The following is a 20,549-nucleotide window of genomic DNA, read 5'->3' as shown; positions in this document are numbered from 1 at the left end:
GAGTGAGGAAAGTTTTTTTTTTTTTAATTAACTCAAACACCCAATTTTCACTCTTGCACTTCCTTCGAGTTTTCTTAGTAAGCATGTAAAGTTTCAGGCTGTCGGGTTTCATGGTTTTGGAGTTACGGAGGAGACACACTGACACGCATACATACACACACACACACACACACACACACACACACACACACACACACGCACACTTATTAGTATGGATTAATTTTTTTTGAATTCGCTTCATTCATTCTAATTCTTGCTTTTTCTTCTCCTTCATCTCTCCATTCCTCTCTTTCATTGTCTATCTCTCCAAGGAGAAGTGAATTCTGGCAGAATTTTTTCTGTAAGGTTCACTTGGCTGGGCCTGGTGGGTTTGATGGTCGTGAAGCAGCGGCTGAAACCTGAATCCTATCCAGGTTCCTCCTGATGACTCCATCTTTCTTTTTACTTCTTTGGGTTCTTTCTTTGTCTTCCATTTCATTTGTTTGTTTGTCTGCTTGTGTGCAGGATATCTTAACAATTTTTGGACGGATTTGGAAGAAATGTGGTGGGCAGTTTGGGTGTGTGACAAGGCAGAAGTGATGTTATTTTGGTGAAGACCTGGATCCGGATCCTATAATTTTTTTTAGTGATTCTTCACAATTTAGAGATAGGGCAAAATACGTTATATATCACGATATCTCAAAAAGTTGTGTACGGATTCGGATGGACGAAACTTGGTGGACACGTTAGGTGTGCAATATTGACGAATTAATTCGATTTTGGTAAAGGTCCAAATCCAGATCCACATGCGAGAATTTTTTCATTTGCAAAGTGATTCTTCACCATTGCGAGATGGGGCCAAAAACGATGTATTAAATGATATTTTATTTTGCCCGATATGTTCTACTTGATCAAGCACTGCGTGGCATCGGTATTCACACTATAGAGTGCCCTTCTCGCTTATTAAAAAAAAAAAATTTTCATCATGATTGATCATTTTTTGAAACAATAAAATCTGTATTTTTCAATGAGACATTGAAATTTTAAAAAGCAGATGAGGATTAGATTTTCGTGTTAAATTGCAGTAAAATCCATAGAAAGACCGTTTATTTTTGACATGTAGGAAAATGGCGAGATATATTATTTGATGTGTCTCTCTCGATTCCAATCCTCTACTATCTCTCCCCCACAACTTCATTACATTCTTTCCCCAATCTTCCCACAACCCAGAAGCACCTTCACCTTCTAAACATCATTAGTGCAAAATAATCTTGAAATGTACTCTTCCCACAACTGTGCTGATCTGGGATTGAAATTTTTCTGGTTAAAGATATGTTTTTCTCCAATTCACATAGTGCCTCCTCTGGACAAAAAAAAGGGGGATAGGGGGCTTGTAACCTTGCGCATTTCGATTATAACCTCAAAGGAACAGCAGCCTGTTATGTCGGGCTCAATGTTTCACAGAATTGTCAAAATATTTTCAGATTCCAAGAAACCTCACAAGGTTCAACCCAACCCCTGCAAACGCGCTCTGACGTGGGTCAATAATGGCGTCACAAAGGCGCATGTCGCTATTTCGACCAATCAGATGGTCGATGGTCATGTTTAAGGTTGGAATTAACTCTCCCAACACAAACAAAAAAGACTCATTTTGGGCTGTCACCAATTGTTGGTTCCTACGCAGGTTATGGATAATCTCGATCCTACGAATAACTTAATTACACCATGTATTGAAGCAAAAAGGTGGGACAAAAAGTCTGAGATAAAGTAAACATCTATAGAGCTAAAACAATGATATGACCACCATACAGCACAAAGCAAGTAGAAATTTAGTTCAGTTCTTATCAAATCCATGTGAACTATTTTACAGTATGAAGTATTTTCAATTATCCTGATCGGAAAACATTATTACAAATATTTTAGTGCACGTCATATTTTCATGATTTGATTGAGATATTTTCACAATTTACACTCCATACTGTGTTTATAACCTCATAGGCAATGCACGACAAGGATGGGTATTGGGATGGTGTGAGATTTTAAAAGAAAGGAGGGTTGGTGTGAAGCAACGTCCACTGGAATGCCATGACGTCATCATGCATGGCGAACGTTTTGCCAAAAAAGACGATAGAGGAATGGGCTGACGTCATAGACGGATGAATATAGGCAGTGTCGTGTACTTTTCATCGGTGCCAATTTGTTAGTACCATTGGTGCCATCATGAACTTTGTTCCATTTACTTGTCCAACCAATGGCAGAGGTGTTGGTGTGTTTTAAAAAAAATCTAGTTTCCAACCAATCATTTTTCCCCACACTATGACTTGGACCTCCCACTCGGGGGAAGAGCTTGAGGAAGGCTTAAACCAGGCGTCGGCAACCCAAACCAGGCCGCGGGCCACTGGGCCACATTCGGGCCACCTCGCGGGCCGCACCCCCCTCCCAACCCGAAAAAATAACAAACACACCTAAAATCAATGATAATAAATGTAATTGTAAATTGAACCTTAAGATCTTCAGCCATCTGAAGCAACAAGGAAAATATATTTAAGACCAAGTTAAGTGGACTAGAAGTGAAAATAATTTATTGTGACGTATATGAGACTGTGATATATGTGGAAGAATCATATGTCCACATGTGTTAAATTTGCCGTCGGTTCAGAAAAATGTTTCGCGGGCCGCACCTAATGGAAATCCGGACAAGGCGCCGCGGGCCGCACGGGAGGAGCTTGGGGCTGCATTTGGCCCGCGGGCCGCAGGTTGCCGACCTCGGGCTTAAACGGAAGTGTAATGACACTTTCCTGCCAGTCAGCTTGCTATTTACACAAGGAGAAAAGGAAATGACTCACGGACTTGGGTTTCACTGGAGTTAAATCGCATTTGCAGCCCAATCGTCAGCAACACATTCCCTCTCTTGACTCATGGAGTATCACCGAGTATCACAAGTCACCGAGTGGATCATATTATTTCATGTTCACAATGCCGAATTGGACCACTGATGATACGCCGTTTCTTGCTTATTATTGAACTTGGGACTGTGTTAACAGCTTGTGGGACACTGCTCAGATTGGACAAAGTTATCACCCTTTAGCGGTGAGTAAAAGTCGATAACTCCATGTTCTATATTGGTAACCCCGACGTGATTACTTGCGGTCATGTCTGTCAAAGCTATGTCTGACGATGACGTCCACCGATGTCATCCACCAAGGTGCATCTGCTGAAGTACCCCTGTCACTGGTGGTGGCCATTAGTTTAATACTCCCTTTCTTTGGGCCCAACGATCCCACATTGTGGTTTGCGTAAGTTGAAGTGCATTTCCTGACCAGGCATGTCACTACCCAGGATACTTGCTTCGCCTATGTTGTTGGATCTCTCCAGTCAGAAAAAGCGCAAAAAAGTGAGGGACTTCCTAATTCCTCCTCCAGCCTCGGAACGTGATACCAAACGCAACCTGAGCTCATCTGGCGTACCTCAGTTTCAGAGCAAAAGAGATGACACCAACTACTAATTTCTGAAGAGCTTCGTAACAGAAACCCCTTTCAGCTTTTGTGAAGGATGAGACAGCTGCTTGGGGGAAAATGCATTGGAGAATACCATCCTAAAGCAGCTGTTTCTCCACAGACTTCCCACCAACATCCGACTGATCAACTAAAGTCCTCAACTAAAGAGGCTGTCAACATCGAACAACTTGCAGACCTCGCCGACAAGATCACGGAGGTCTCTTCTCCTTTGTCCTCCCTACGCATATCGGTGTTGTTTCAAAACCTCAACAACAATTTGCATCTGAACCAGACCAAATCTGTGCCTTCTCCACCCAGGTTGAGAACTTGACCAGACAGGTACAAACTCTCATGACACAACTACAGGTGGAAAGAGAGAGGAAGAGTACAAGCCATCGGCGTGGTCCATCTTGAAGTCGATCAAGAGGACACAATCCCATCTCAAGCCCCCACCAACATGCCAAACAAATGTGCTGGTACCATTGCAAGCATGGAGAAAAGACTCACAAATGCATCAGCCCATGCTCTTACCAGTCCAGCCCTTTGGAGCAGGGAAATTCCAATACCAGTGAGCAGCAACTGACAAGTCAGCCAGCGGTGACAAGTCAGCCTGTCAGTGGCATATCTAGTCACTATTCTATATAACCGACAAGGCAACAGGTACCAGGATTTTTGTGGATACTGGTGCTGAAGTGTGTTTTACCATCTTTACACAAAAACAAAGGCCAACCTCCATCAATTCAGTGGCAGGCAGTGAATCACTCGCCCATCACCACATATAGGGAGAGATGTATTCGTTGTCGCTGAGTTGCCTACACCCATCATCGGGGCTGATATTCTTCACCAGCTTGGGCTGATAGTGGATGTGAAACATCACATGCTTCTTGATACCACAACCAGCCTTACTGTGCAAGGAATCATCAATCATCCACCCTCTGTCAGCCCAATGCTCATGAAAGCTACATCTCCTTCACGTGAAGACACCCTCCTTCATGAATACCCAGAGATTGCTCGTCGAGCATACAGGGATTGTGAGATCAAGCACTCGACCACTCACCATATAGTAACTTATGGACCTCCAGTGGCAGCACGACTATGGTGTCTTGCCAAGTCAGAGTTCAAGCACAGGCTTGAACTCAGTATCATACGATAATCTGACAGCAACTGGTCCTCGTCCTTGCATATGCTACCAAAGATATCACCGGGTAACTGGCGGCCATTTGGTGGCTACAGTGCACTTAAAGAATGCACCATTCCTGATCGCTATCTGATTCCCAAATTTGCAGGATTTTTCATTCTCCCCATCCCAACTGTACACAAAGCAGCTATCCCAAAACCTTTTGGACTGTACGAGTTTGTTCACTTGCCATTCAGCTTGCGTAATGCTTGCGCAGATGTTTCAGAGGTTGATCGATGATGGCATCCGTGGTCTCCCTTTTGTCTATGCTTACCTTGACGATCTGCAAGAAGCAACCACACGTGGCACACCCCTGATTACTTTTCAAGCACCTTGCTGAGTATGGCCTTGTCATTAATCCTAGTAAGTGCCCATTTGGCATGCCATCACTCACTTTCCTTGGTCACGTCAAAAACACTGTATCTGCCCACTGGAGGAGAAAGTCAAGACCACACAAGCCTTTCCTGCACCCACATCACTGTGCAAGTTGATGGAGTTTCTTGGCCTTGTGAATTTTTACAGGCGTTTCATCCTGAACTGTGCAGACGTATTTCAGCCATTGACAGACATACGATGTAAAAAGTAGAATAGAAATAAGCCTATCACTCTCGATTAAAAATACTTGTCTTCCTTCGAAGAGGTGAAGGTGAGGTTGGCTGAGGCCACACCTCTTGGTCATCCCTCGGCTGAAGCACAACTATGCCTCTTAGTCAATGCATCGGATGTCGGAGTAGGAGGGATTTTGCAGCAAAATGTAGATGACATCTGTCAACCACTCTCCTTTTTCTCAAAGTGTTTTCAAACTGCAGAGACCAGATATGGCATGTTTGGGAAAGAACTTTGAGCAGCTTACCTGGGTGTCAAACACTTTCGGCATATTCTATATGGGAGGACATTCTCTATCTATATGGACCACAAGCCTTTGACCTATGCTCTAAAGACAAGACCCGATTGTCACTCTCCAAGAGAAGTACGACATTTTGACTTCATCTTCCAGTTCACGACAGACTTGAGGTACATCAGTGGCAAAAACAAACTCTGCAGCAGATGCACTCTCCTGAGTTGACATAAATGCTCTGTATGTGTCTCACATCATTGATTTCACCACCATAGCTGAAGCGTAAGAGCATGATAAGGAGCTACAAAGGCTGTGAATCAATTCAATGTCACTCCAGTTCAAAGAGACACCCATGTGTGGTGGCTCCATACTTTGCACATATTTTGTACGGCCTGTGTACCCTGGTGTTACCATTTGTTTGTCCACAGTCTGTACATACAGGCACACATAGGCACATACATACATACTGCACATACAATACATAAGAGTGTGTGCTGAAAAGCAATGCCGCCTATTCTCTTTGTTCAAACCACATAAAGATATTCAAATTAAACAAAGCGCTCTCTGTAAAATGCAATAGTTCTTCCCGCCATTGAGTGTGAATTTTTGTCATTCTGACAATAGATGTCTCAATGTTATATTTTTCAAGATGGCAGTGGGCAGCATGGCGTTGTCAGTGTTGTGAAGCATGAAGCACTGGAGATGAGAGTTGAGATGACTAACTGGAGATGAGATGACTGGAGAAGAGAGGTGGGTGCACCATTACAATCCCGAGAGTAAGAGATGGTCAATGAGGTAGATCCTGCCACAAAGAATCACTAGTCCTGACTTCCTCTGTCATATTTTCATCTCTCCCTCAAAGGAACACCTTAATGGAGAATGATTTTCTTATGATGATAATGGCAAGGCTGCTGTTGAGCATTAGTTAAGCCAGGAGGATGCACAACTCAATCGTGATGGCATCTCAAAAATACTTGAACTTTTGCAGAAATGTGTGGGCCGCAGTGGTGATTATGTTGAGAAATAAATATGTACCATGGTGGAATAAAGATGGATGTTAGTATCCGCCTTTGTTTCATTCCAATATATTTAAGTGTTTTGGAGAAAACGAATAGGATGCATTACTTTCAGCAGATGACTCAATCTTGGCTCGTGATGACTCGATCTTCGCTCTTTCCTTATTCGGGTTCCTTCTGATGACTCCAATGTAGTGTTGGTCTTTCATTTGATTATATTTGTACAATATCTTGATGCTGTGTGGACATGGCTTCCCCACTGATGGACCTCTGGGAGCTTGTAGCCAGACCATCAGGTCTACCCCAGTGCCACAGCAAGGCAGTGCTGAGCCGATCCCCCCCCCCACCCCTCAATCTCATTCCTACAAGGGAATGGGGGCAAGGAACGCCTCACCTGTTCCTCAACACACTGGCACCTACTTAGGGCTTTGGCCAGACCAATGCATGGGTGTCGAGGCTGTGAAGGTGCTCCAGGATCCGGAGGATTGGCGCTTGGGGATCACCTCCCCTTGTTGATTTCCATCAGGTCCAGAGCCGCTGTGGATGCCTCGCGACATGCTCAGCTACAGTGCCTGGCGAAATTCACCAGCGCTTCACAGGATCTGCACCCATCATTAGGATGTAGTCCGTGGCTCGGCAGGTCGTCATTCGATCTATTAGATCATCTGGTGTCTCCAGAAAGCATAGAACTGAACCACCAAAGGAAGTGCGGGTCAGACACTTGATAAAATAGGAGTGGGGGAAACCATTAGCACATTCGTACTCTGTCATGGCCCTCCACTCCGAGCCAGCCACCGCCAGCCAGGGCCGGGACAAGAGCTGCCTTACTTACTCCAGAGCTGCCTTGGTTGGCGGGATCAGCTGCACGTTGTTCTTCTTCTCGAAGAGTTTCTTCCGGGCCTTGTCAATGTCGTTGCACGTGCTGGTTCTGTCATAGAGCAATATGACGAACCTCTCGATGGTGTGCATGACATCGTCTGGTATGCCACTTGGTGCAGAGGATAGCTTCAGCAGTGCGTCTGTAAGTTCTGGCAGAACGGTCCAGATTGTCCAAGCAGTCTTCTTACCATGTCCATCAAAGCTAGATACAGTGTCACACCCAGTCAGAGCATGAAACATTGGGAGTGCCTGTGCCTTCTCTGGTCCGAGGCCAGCTGCTATTTCGTGGGCTGCCAGGTACCGAAAACTCTTCCCAGTGCCAAATGCTAGCCACAGTTCATCTTCTGGTTGCAGTCCCTGGGCCACTGACACAGCCAACACCACAACATCGGTGTCAACTGTCTTGATCAGTATCTTGTGGTGACCATGGTTGGCTGCATGGGATGCATGCAACAACATTCGACTGTCAGCTTCTTCATGGCTGCATGGGGTGAGCAAGGCCAGGTCTTGCAGCGGTGGCTTGCTCAGGACTGCCTCTCCATCAGTGATAACCAGCTGCTTGTCATCCTGGTCAAACCACCTGAAGATAGCTTCTGATAGGAACTTGAACAGCTCGGTCTTGTTGGTGTCCACTCGGAGGAAGTTCTGCCAGTTTCCAGGTATAACTGCTGCTCCGACCACACGTCTACGCACTCCTTTTCCACGCTTTGATCTTGCACTGCCTTTCAGTGAATCAGCAACGTAGCGATCCCAGACCGCTACAGTCTGAAGTGACACAGTCTGAAGCTTTGTTGACAGGTACGGTATGAAGACATCCTGGGCATAGTCATCAAAGTTATTGGCTACCGCAGACTTCAGCATCTGGACAATGACTGCCCCATCAAGAATGAGGCTGGTGGTATCAGGAGCCTCTGATTGGGCATTGGAGAACTCTTCAAAGCAAAGAACTCTTCAAAACTCAGTAGCAAACTGGAACTGGCGCCGTGAAGGCAGAACGGAAATACATGCAGAACCTCGTAACCCGGTAATCCGTGACTGAGATAATCCTATGACCAAACTGTACCCCGCAAACCAAACTCAACTTGATGAAATACGGTTAACAATGGGATAGCATAGAAAACTATATGGGCACAGAACAAAATAACAATGAATCAAGTCAACAAGTGTAAGCTGGCAACTCAACCGTGCGCGATTCCGGGGTCAATATGCACGCACACCACTTCTACTACCATGTGCCAAGCCAATAGTGCTATGAATGTTTATCATTGGTTTTCATTCAGAATCTGTGTCTTAATAAGACTAATTAGTCCACTTTAACTTTTTTTTTCTCAACCAAATCAAATTGTTACTTTATTTGACCATTATTGGACCTTTATTAGTAAATAAACTTTCACTATCAACCTGCATTCCTCTCCAGTAAAGCAGATATGCGTCATCACAGTAACCACTGGCGGCCATTTTGAAAAATGGCTGCCACAGCCATCAGCGGCTGAATTTGAGATGGCCCAATATCCAAATCTGTTCATAATATGATAGGCTACTAGTGTGCCAAATTTGGTGCTTTCCTCACAAAATGCACAATTGTTATGCTATATTTAGCTAAGTTGCCCCACTACAACCCTCTCAATGAAGTTCAGTCACTAAAATTTTGGGTCTCACTGTCAGCCATTATCTTTCTTGGGCAAACCACATTTCAAAGTTGGCCTTCCCATACCCATTGTTTGTCTAATTCTCCCTCCATCTTGGTCTTCAACTCTGCTGTTAGTGTTTTCCCCCTCTCTCTACTGTTCCTTTTGTGTGCATCTTTAATGTTCCTTTTGCATGTTTTGGATCCTGTTTTTGTCTGTTACGTCCTGATCCATTCAGTGTACTTGCTCTTCCATGAGCCTCGATTATGTATACAAAAAAGCCTCCATCTTGCAAAGTCCTTTCTTGGCATACCTGAACTTGTATCCACCTATGTGGCCTTCATCCTCAGCATGATGCCATGGAAACCAAGGCCTTCAAGATTATTGGAATCTCCCACGATGAAGCTGAATCTATGGGCCTATATCACTTTGTTAATGCAGACAGGTCAGTGGTCTCTCTGTGTTCTTCCGCATCTTTGCTGGTCTTGCACCCTCTTTCCTCTCTTGAACCATATTGATTTTAAAATGAGAATCAATGATAGGTTCCACCACTTCAAATACTGATGGACAATTCAATTGTGATTTCATATCTCGCATTCTGGCAATTCTCTATTCAACACTTTCAGCAATTGCTGAGGAAATAGTAGTTGGATGCATGCTTGATGTACCAAATAGCTCAGCAATTCACAGCCATTTTTGGAGTCACTACGTCGTTTCAGCACAACCACAGAAAAACCATGCTTTGTCAAATCTCACAAACAATCTCCTGTGAATTTGAGCTGACTTTATGTTCTCCTTCACAAAGAACCTAACGATTCTCCTCTGATCCACAGTAGATGTGACACAATCTTGGTTTTTCCCCATAATTTTTGACCAACATTTTGTCACTCTACAAGACATGATAAAGCCAAAAATTCATTCAAAATCAAAAACATATAAAGTTATAAAACATTGTTTTGCAAATGAAAAAAAAAATCCTGATAAATTTGACAGAAACTACTTTGTCTGAAAGCTTTTAATATGTCTATGAACGAAAAAAGCAGCATTTTAAATACAGCAAGTACACAGAAACCTTTTTTGGACAGGAATTGATGCGAGATGGCACATGCGCAGACGCAGCGACTGGTTGCGCACAACAAAGCCTGTCACATGTGGAAGACAGTGCAATAAACTAACTTCTAAACACAAAATGCCATGTGCTTTACTCCGTTTTGTGATTAGCACAGATAATTTCACATGGCACGCCATGCCCTACAAACGACAGGCTAACATTACAATAACAGCGGAAAGCTAAATGTACATATTGTACAAGATTTGACACCAAGACTCTTCAAAACATGCACAGAAATGCGGTCACTTAGGTGCTGCAAGTACAGCAAACAGCTTTTGAATGGTCAAAAAGTAAACAAAGAGAATATAAACAAAAAAGTTCATATTGAAACGAAGCTTCAGCAACCCGACGCATGCTTTTTGTCAAAATGAACAATCGATCATATTTTAATTTTGAAATGAGGGGGAAACATTTTAAACTTTATCATCTGTATCATTGAAAAAAAAAATCAAGTGCTATTTCAAATGCACGCAAAGTATTAGTCAATTTTAGTGTTGCTACATCATAACAAAATGGTAAATTAACCATGTTTTACTAGCATTTGTCACATTTTCTACCGTTTGTCAAACACTTTTAGCATATTCTCCAACATACCAAATGTTAGGGGGAAGGAAATGATATTGCAAAAGAGTGCGAAGTTCACAATGTGGAAAAAAGGCTATCTACATAATTGTCAGCTCTGGACAAGGAATAAATTAAATACTAAACTACTCATATTTTATTTATATAAAACTAGTCTTCTATCTATGTTCAGGCCTCAGCTCTACACAGCTCGGTAACAAACCAATGAAAATATTGCAGATTTATACTTTTTTTTGAGGTTTCATCAAGCAACACAACCAAAGTAAAATGGTAATTAGAAATCCAGTAGTTGGGACTGAATATACAAAATCTGAATTCCTAAAGTGGCTCGAAAAAGATTGAAAACTTCCCTCAGTCGACGCATTAAATCGTGCAGTTCTGTTGCCTATACAAGCTGTGATTCATCAAATGCTAAACGCCATCCTTGCATGTTCATAAACCCAACCAATAAATGTATCAAGAACGATGTGTTCAAATCATTGTGTTCACTAAAAACATGGTTTCCTTGTTTAAAAGTGTGTTCGCTTTCATGAAAACTCACACACACACACACACACACACACATCTGTCAGTATGTTTCCGACAAGAATTTCCATTCCACACCATCCCGTTAAACTCAATTTCCCAAGATGTAACCAAGTTTAAGCACACTGGCAGTTACCGAGAAGATGAAAATATGCGAATAATCTCACCCGATCAAATACTTTTCCCCATCTCCCCCAGACCTCAATTTTTCAATAAAAATCCTCAATGCAAAATGTATCGCATTTACATGAAAAAAGAAAACTAATTTCGATGCCTTGCAACCACCATTAATTTACCCAGAGAGAAAGTGAGCACTTTTAAACAATATCTGCTGTACGATATTGAGCTTCGATTAATAAACTGTTTGGAACCGACGATGTGTCCATTCAAACTTTTTCAGTAAAAAAAAAAAAAGAGAAAAAAAAACGAATATTTTTACGGTTCTTCAACATGAAGACAACAGAACAAAAATTCAGCAAATTCATCATCACAATCGGATACAATTTAATACACATGGCATTTGATTTCAATCTCAACTCGTCCAGATACAAAAGGTGGAACGTACATTCAGCACCACATTCTTTTTGAACAAACGAATGCTTAAGCCAATACTTTAAAAGCCGCGCTAAGTTTAGCAGTACCACATTTGAACTATTCGTTTGCCCCGAACATTAAAACCAAAAACAACTTCAAACGATCTGCAAACGATAATGAGAACATTGTATCCAGCAAAGGGTTTTTAAGAAAAGAGCGTTACAAGAGGTTTTAACGAAAGATGTTTATTGTTTATGACCACGAGCTCGTAACTCTCGTTTACACGCAGATAGCCAATTCTAAACGTGATGTAGCTCCAGAGATTAAGAATTAAGGATCACAGGTGTCATACATCGTCCCCCTTTGCTGATACGATGCTCTCACCCTCGCAGAAGTGACAGACAAAACACATTTGCACCGATGCTGATGTCTCTGAAAAATCCCATTTTTCAAATTTCTTTCATCCTCCTGCTGCCAACAATCTCAGGCCCGGAAGTGTTAGTAAAGTCTCACATTCCTCTTCTTCACAGCTCATCACTGTTCCGCAGGCTGTTTTTTTTAATTATTATTATTGTTTCCTCCTTCACCACAACAGGCATCAGGTGCACAATTAACTCTTAAAAATCCATAAATTCATCAGTGCTTTGTGAGAACGCAGGACTGTGTATTCTCTTCGACGTGTTGGAACGTTCAAACAGAAAATGTCCTGAGCAAAGTTCAGCCTACTTTGGAATTTTGGCATTTCGTAGAGCACAGCGTGAATATCCTTCAACAACCATCCGGTAATTTCGGCACTGATAAGTAAAACACCGAACTAACAACGCAAAGGTGATAGACAAAAATCCATCCCTTTGTAACTTGCTTCAAAGAAGAGGTCCTTTATTTTAAGATCAGCAAGCAGCAGGGTCCAGGAACGTTATTCCCAATGACTGCATTTGCTGCTGTGCATCCTTCAAACTTGCACCGTCTGAATCTGGTTCATTTGTACACGCATTGTTTGTATGCTGTTCAAAATCTTCTTCTGATGTCCAGCTAGCGTAACCCCAATCCTGAGAATGTCCCTGCGGTAAAGGCAAATGAAAAAAACAAATGAGTTAATAACAATAATAATGAGCTAAAAATGATTTCAACAAACAAACAAAAAAATAGCTTAAACGTTCATAGAACACCTTACCCCACGGGGTCTGCGAGCGGCAAAGTTCATTGCTCATGATGATGTAAAATGCCGTGATATTTTGTCCAAATATTGGAATCCGAAAGGTTTTTGAAAAGGCCAATAAGGCAATTTGTGTTCTACATTGTTCAAATATATAAATCAATTAAAATAAAATAAAAATTTTAAAGCTGGGAGGAAAAAAATTTGGAAGTTTAGCGCCATTGATGCAGCGTCTTTTACATCACCTTATTTAACACATTACATTAGTTTTTTGTGCCTGTTTGTGCCTTTTATGATGTCGCTAAAAACAGTAAGTTTCCTGGTTGAATGATTCTCAATTTTTTTTGACTATCAGACAGGCAGACAGACTAAAAAAAATTTTTCACTCCTCTCTGCGCATGAGCAATTGGAAAAAATTCCGAGCCAAAGTATTGTTAAATTTCAGGTTTGTTTTCCGATTCATGTTCAAAATATAGCAATAAATTGAAACTAGCTGGGAGGCGACTATGGTTCGCGGGCATTATTGAACAATGCCACGATAGGTACAATTGAGTTAGTGGAAGCTTTTGAGGAAGCCCTACCGTAAAAACTTATCTCTTCCGTCAACATTGACCAAATCGAATCGGATTTTTTATATGTTGTACTTATGGACATTACGCACAGCTTCTAGGAAATGAAATTGCGAGAAAAAAAATCTGGAAAAAAATAAATAAAAATAAAAAATAAATAAAAAGTTCAAGTGGACGGAACTTCGCCCACAAGGGGCGTGGGATGCCCCTCATACAAAAAGACACAACAAGACCATGATATCTAGCTTGTGTTCAAGTTTCATCAAGATCACATCAAACGTCATGGAGCTATGCTCACGGAGAGAGTCACAAACAGACAGACAGACAGACAGACAGACACACAGACACAACAAAAATAGTGGTCACTGCTGGTGCCCACGAACCAATTAAGTTATTCCTCAATCATAAACTGACATTTGTAGATAGACAGACAGACAGACGGAAGTGAACCAATTGCTTAACTCCGCTTTTTGCTTTGTGTGTGTGAGGTAACTAGAGAGTTCATAGAATAATTTCCTGGGAAAGTCACATTTCCAACCTCGCCACAAAAGCCAGTCACCGACTGGGAATCCTCCGTCGTGCTAAGTCCTTCCTCGGCCCTCTTGAGCTCCTGACCACTTACAAAGCTTTTGTCCGTAGCCTGATGGAGTACTGCTCTCCCCTCTGGGCTGGTGCTCCTGCCTCCCACCTTTCTCGGCTTCACGCTGTCGAAACCAGGGCATTTAAGATCATCGGCATCTCCCGCAATGAAGCTGAGTCTTTGGGCCTCTCACTCAATCACCGCAGGTTGGTCGGTGGTCTTTCTGTCTTCTACCGACTCCTCTCCAGCCTTGCCCCCCCTGCTCTCTCTGCGATTTGTCCCCACCACATTTCCACAGGGCGCTCAAGGTCCGCCAACAACCCCCTTCTGGTAAAACTACCAAAATCACGAATCACTGCTCATCTTCACTCTTTCATTCCTCTTTTTCCCGCCTTTGGAATAAACTTCCTCACTCTATTCTTTCCCATTCTTCCCTCCAGGCTTTCAAAACAGCTGTTCACCACCACCTCTTATCTTCCCCCATCCAAATCCTCGATCTTTTCTACCCCCGATAATCCACCCAAGCCCACTTCCTTCATTTCTCCTGCTTTCCTTCCTGAAAGTACCTGAAATGTCCATCTTCTCTTCGCCATGTTCCCCGTCCCATCCCCATCCTTCTCCCTTCCACAGTTCACCTAATGTGTCTGTTCCCCACTGTTTTGTCCCTTCCACTCCCGCCCCTCTTGTCTCATGCCTCCTTGCTGTGAGTTGTGTGTTAGCTCTCATACGAGCCTCGACCAAGGTTTACAAAAAAAAAAAAATACCTTACCCTGTGCAGTTTTGAGAAACAAGGACATGGGCGGGGTCTCTGAGCAGCAAATTTGATTGGTTGCAATGACGTAAAATGCCGTAATAATTTGTCCAAGTAGTGCAAAGCAGAAGGGTTTTGAAAGTTCCAAAAAGGAGATTTTTTTCTTCTTCAGTGTTCAAGTATATAATTAAATTGAAATAAAATTAAGATTTTAAAGGTGGGAGAATTCTTTTTTGGAATTTTACCGCCATTGTTGCAGCGTCTTTTACACCACCTTAGTTAACACGTTGCCTGTGTGTCCTTTATGACATCCTTAAAAACCGCAAGTTTCCTCTTTGGAATGATTAAAAATTTTGTTTGATTGCCAGTCAGGCAGACAAAATTATCCTCATTCCTCTCTGCACATTCGCAATCGAGACAAATTCAGAGCCAAAGCACTGTTAACCTTTTGGTTCGTTTTCCGATTGATGTTCCGATTTGTGTTCAAAATATAACATTAGATTGAGTTTAAGTTGTTCCTCGATCATAAACTGATGTTTGTAGACAGGCAGACAAAGTGAACCAATAACTGCTTAACCCTGCTTCGCACTTCACGTGTACAGCAAAATAATTTCTACAAATAACAACAATTTGTGCTCATCTGCTTATGGGTGTTCCCATCTGGACCCATGGCTTGTGATGTGGAGAAACCCAGGTTGAAATCGCATTTACAGTCTGTGCTTCTTCATTGTGTACTAATGACTAGATTATTAATGCAAAAGTACATTTTTGTCCACTCATATATTTGTCCCACTTCCCACCACCTCTGCGTCCCACCGACCCCACCCCGCCCCCCAAACCACCCTGGATCTTGATTATGTCCTCCTCAAGTCAGTCAATCTCTCTCCTATATGCTTTTAAGAATATCTATCTCTCTACCGATCTATCTTTCACATTCACTCCCTAAGGTGATGACACATCTGGAATTTTCACAAGGAAGATTGGTCTGGCCTCCCATCTCCAATCTCTTTTGCAGAGTGGCCAACTATTTACTCAGCATCAGACCTCAACAACGTTTGGAATTTCTTTCTCAAAAAAACTTGCTCTCATCTCCATCAATATAATCCCTTCATATCTGCAGCTTGCTTCCAAAGTAATACCCTTGCTTTACTGAATCATGTAGTGAGACAATTGTTAAAAAGCAGCTTCCTTTTGTTTTTTACCCGGAGGGATAATCCTACTTATGGGATTCTCCAATCACTTAATAAAGCATGCAACGAACGTTCATCTGTCTTCAGGTGAGCCAGAGCTCAATGCCAGGCTCATTTGAGTTCAGACCTTTCTGACCAATCTCCAGCTTACTAAGCCTGGTGGAAACTCTTCATCTGTCTTTTCGCACAGCAGAGATGGATCAATGATAGACCGCAATAATAATAATAACATGAGTTCCCTACAAGAAACTTTGACACAGGAGGAGGTTATTAGGCCAATCAAAGCCTATGCTATTATTACCAATGCATGGTTATTTATCTGTGCACTATCCTTTTTAATAAGTGAGCATCAAGCAAGGAAGCAGCTCACATACCATTTTTTTTATTCTTGGGTATAAATATGATTGGGGTTCAAACCGCCAATCTCTCAGACTCAGAGAAGATTCTCTAACCATTACACCACTGAGGATGGTCAATACTCATGATAAAGCAGTGTTTATGAGGTATATCTTTGCAGAAGAGGCCCAGGTACCCTCCAGCTCTCTACTAACTGTTCCATGCAACAACCAAGCTTCCCTCTCCCCAAAAACGGAAACATATTTGTTCGATATTGACACTATTTTGGTAACTGGCCCTGATTACATTAGTGACTCGATCCCCAAAACATGTGTGTCTGTACCCTTTGTGTTCCACTGTATTTGATCTTTCGTGGGACCATACCAGAGGAATTCCTGCCTTCATCATGGAAAATTGTGAACGTCATCCCTATCCATTCGATCCTCTCAACTTCAAATTGGTCAGCCTTCTTCCCATCATTAGCAAAGTAATGACATCCATTATTGCTGCAGTGCTTAAATATTATCTATTCTCTAACTCTCATCTTAGACCATCAGTTTGGTTTCTACCATTCTGCAATATATGGATGCCCTTGAACCTCAAATGAGAGCTTAGGGGCATCTCACTGGACATTTGCCTGAGTGTTCAATGCTGTCTGGCACCCCTCCTTTACTCCCTTAACTATTTGCCAATGGCATTCTGATTCAGGGCCTACTAAATTGGTTGACAGATTTCTTCCATGCACATAAGCAATGATCGCTTTCAATGGAAATATTGAGGATTATTCTAACCTGTGGTAAATAATTGTTAATCCATCATCCAGCCAATCAGAGGCTGCTTTCCTGGATGGCCTCACACCTACCCTTTCCAAAATAAATCCACAACTGCCACCTGGAATATATCATTCAATGATGAAAAGTCTTCTCCATCACCAAGTCTCTTCATAAAGGTGTACTGCAAATTTCCTTATCTAATTCCTTGGTTCCCTGCTGGAGGAGCTGCACTGTCTTTGGAACCCCTTGGATTTCCCCAAGTTCTAGCTTTCAATTCGCCTCCGCTGCTTTGTCGCACTCTTCTCAAGTCGATGGACTCAACTCGCTGAGTCTGTCATCTCATTCTTAACTCTGCAATCTTTCAACATAGCAGCCTATCACCAACTAATTTCCTTTCCCATTCCTTCCCATGAGCTTTTCTACTCTCACAAATCTCCATTGCTTATCTGTGACATTCCAATTGTATCTGAAGAGTACATATCCTTTGTCGAAATGTTCTTCTCAGCCATATATTGTCAGTTCGCCACCCTTCCATGTGATGTCCAGCTCTTCAACGAGCTTTTATACACGTATTAACAAGTTTCCACTGTCACTTCCATTGCTGATTTCACCCACACCCCTCCTAAAATGAATCTTGTAAGAGACAAAAATACACAAAATAATTGAAAGGATTGCGGTATTTTTCAAATCTTATTATTTTATGATTTTGGCAAATATTTTCTATAAATTTGTCTCAAATACAATTAACCATAATAGGGGTCTATTTGTGCCTCTTTCCTCAAGCCGATAACTGTAACCTCCAAAAGATGTATTGGGCTCATCTCCATTGTTATCCCAGTTGACATTTCTATTCCTAACCTCCTTACGTTTCACTCCATACATTGTCGAAAATGATACAGATATTTAAGAAAAACTTCAAATCAAATTAATGCTTCATCAAAACGGGAAACTACCTGTTTTTTCATCAGGTTTAAGAGTGAAATAATCAAAAACAGGACCAAATAATTGACTTTGAGAACTCACTCCGCCGTCATGCGAGACACAACATCAAAGGAGCTGAATCCAGCGTTGGCAAAGTTTTCCTTGTAGCGACCCATCTTTATGGCGTCCAGCCACTCGTCCACTGTCGCAAAGCTCGTGACATCCGGCAGGGTCCGGTCGAGTAAAGGCTGAGAGATTCTGCGGTCAGGGCCAATAAATGATCAAGTTGGAAAATAAAAAGTCAAAATAAGTGGGATTACTTCATGTGATCAAGGCAATGAATAGAGGCGATTTGTCACGTTCAACAGTCAATACGCAATGGAAGAAAGAGGAAACTATCACCCATGCCATCCGATATTGTTTAAAAATGAATAAGTCTTTGTATTACACAACCGGGCAGTTCATTAGGTAATGTTCTCTGCTTGTAATGCGTACTGAAGGCGGCCATTATGCCCATGCATGGTAGAGGTTTTCAATCAGTGGCACGGCCTGACCCATTCGCATGGCTCCCTATCGAGAGATCCATCTGCACGGGTTCCAGTTACTTCATTATGGTGATAATCGCAAAACCTGCAGCTAACCTCCAAAAGGCAGATACAATCAGCTTTTTGTATGAGAAAAAAAAAACCATGAGAATGAATGTCTATTTGCAAGGTTATCGACCCATCTATCAGTCCGACCTGTTCTGCTCCGGAAGTCGCGTTGTTCAGAGATTCTCATTGAAATGTGGAACCGATGTTGATATTGGTATCATTGCAGATAGATTTGTTTTGGACTGGATAATTTATGATCGGTGTGAAAGGTTTAGGTGGATAAATTAAATAGGACCTTCACTTAATAAAGAAATAATCTGAATGATTATCATCTTATTGGGATGGAAACAAATTAAATAATCACCAGTCAACCCTTTCACAATTACAATGTCATTAAACATTCTCATTATGAAACACGGAGTGAACTCTTGGCGAGGTCCAACTTAACCTGAAATGTCCAAAATATCCTTGCGTAAATAAATCATTGCAACAAAGAGGTTTTATAAAAGAAAATTAAATTAAAACAATTAAAACATGTATAGAGGAGACCCACAAGTCATAAAGCTGCATTGTGTTAAAGATTTATCTTGCAAGATGCAGAATGGGACACAGAGAATTAAATGTTCAAATTATATCGGCAAAGAGCTTTGAACTCAACACAATGGATGTATGCAATTATTAAACCATTGTGATGCAAGGTGTAGGGCTACAGGTCTTACCCAGGGGTGACGCAGGCCACAGTTTTAAGGCTGGCTGGTGTGCGGATGAGCTTGTCCAGCGTATTGACAATCTGTCCAAACTTGGGCCGCTCCGCACGCTCCTTTTGCCAGGAATCGAGCATTAGCTGGTGCAGAGCAGCCGGGCAGTCCATTGGAGCAGGAAGCCGATAGTCCTGCTCAATGGCGTTGATTACCTGCCGAAGTGCAGTGGAAAAGTAGACCCACTCAACCGGTGACCTAAATCCCACCCTCAAGCTAAGTATGAGGAACACCTTATGGGCTTTCACACTTAAAATCTCCCTCACCAACAAACCATACATCAAAACTGTGATGTTTATAATCCACATAGTGTTCCGTATGAACTGTGTTCTTTTTATTACTCATGCAGAAGACAATAAATGTGGGTTTTGAAGTCCCATGAGTGCAAGGAGGTTTTTCTGAGCTCATGATGAAAACAACTTCAGGTGGTGTCAGCCTGAACAACAAGCCTTGAGACTTTTATCTTGGGATAATCTTGCCAACAATTTCTACTATGAAGAACGGATAAGGTAACTGTTTGTCTTGATTGGTTTTAAGAATAAGGTTCTGATTGGCTGGGGCTGTGTTTAAGGTAATAGACTTTATATCAGAAATGGGAGCCAATGATTGGGTCCTCGAATGTATTCTGATTGGTTCAAGTTGTAAACCACCTCGGAGAACACACCAATTGGTTGTTCTGCTGTAACTTCATTTCAATCAAGAGGTTTGAATCCACATGGATGATCCAGACAATCAGATCAGGTAAGTGAACATTTGATTACTCAGCAATTGTGCTGTAATAAATAATAATAAATCCATAATAACAACCACAACACAACAAATTTTCATTAGTTTTCATCATAATGGATAGCCTGGTGTTGGCTTAACAGTTAAGGTGTCTGGCTTAAGATCTTCGGGTCCTGAGTTTGAGTCTCTCTCATTCCATTGAAATAACACCAGATGGGTTGACAGCCTGTCATCCTTCCGAGGTCTGCAAAATTAGGAACAATTTACTGGTAACAGGGGCACTGAATCAGCACCACAGCCGTGTTTCCAAGAAAAAACAAGGAAACGAGCAATCAGACATTGCAGACCCTTGCCAGGACTTGTTTTGTGTGGTGTTTGTGTAGTTTTGTGTGCTGTATTTTGTGTGGTGTTTGTGTTCTGGTGTGTTACA

The 20,549-nt window shown here is 42.0% G+C and overlaps 1 protein-coding gene across 5 annotated transcripts in view; it reads right to left on the bottom strand.

Annotated features, from left to right (window-relative positions):
* Positions 1-10,014: 10,014 nt before the first annotated feature.
* The window catches only part of LOC147018905 (ephrin type-B receptor 2-like), a 245,289-nt gene continuing 234,754 nt past the window's right edge, over positions 10,015-20,549 (bottom strand). For all 5 annotated transcript variants that reach the window (XM_085899013.1, XM_085899014.1, XM_085899015.1 and 2 more), the window contains 3 exons: positions 19,355-19,548; positions 18,145-18,300; positions 10,015-12,827 (listed from right to left, as the gene is read on the bottom strand). In XM_085899013.1, coding sequence (XP_085755139.1) covers positions 12,719-12,827; positions 18,145-18,300; positions 19,355-19,548 — 459 coding nt within the window. In that variant the 3' untranslated portion in view covers positions 10,015-12,718. The remainder of the gene's footprint in view (positions 12,828-18,144; positions 18,301-19,354; positions 19,549-20,549) is intronic.

This window comes from Eptatretus burgeri, chromosome 10 (assembly GCF_056783735.1).
Source record: "Eptatretus burgeri isolate ZD-2024b chromosome 10, Ebu_testis_v1, whole genome shotgun sequence".
Taxonomy (NCBI): domain Eukaryota; kingdom Metazoa; phylum Chordata; class Myxini; order Myxiniformes; family Myxinidae; genus Eptatretus; species Eptatretus burgeri.
This window is presented reverse-complemented; position numbering and strand designations above follow the sequence as displayed.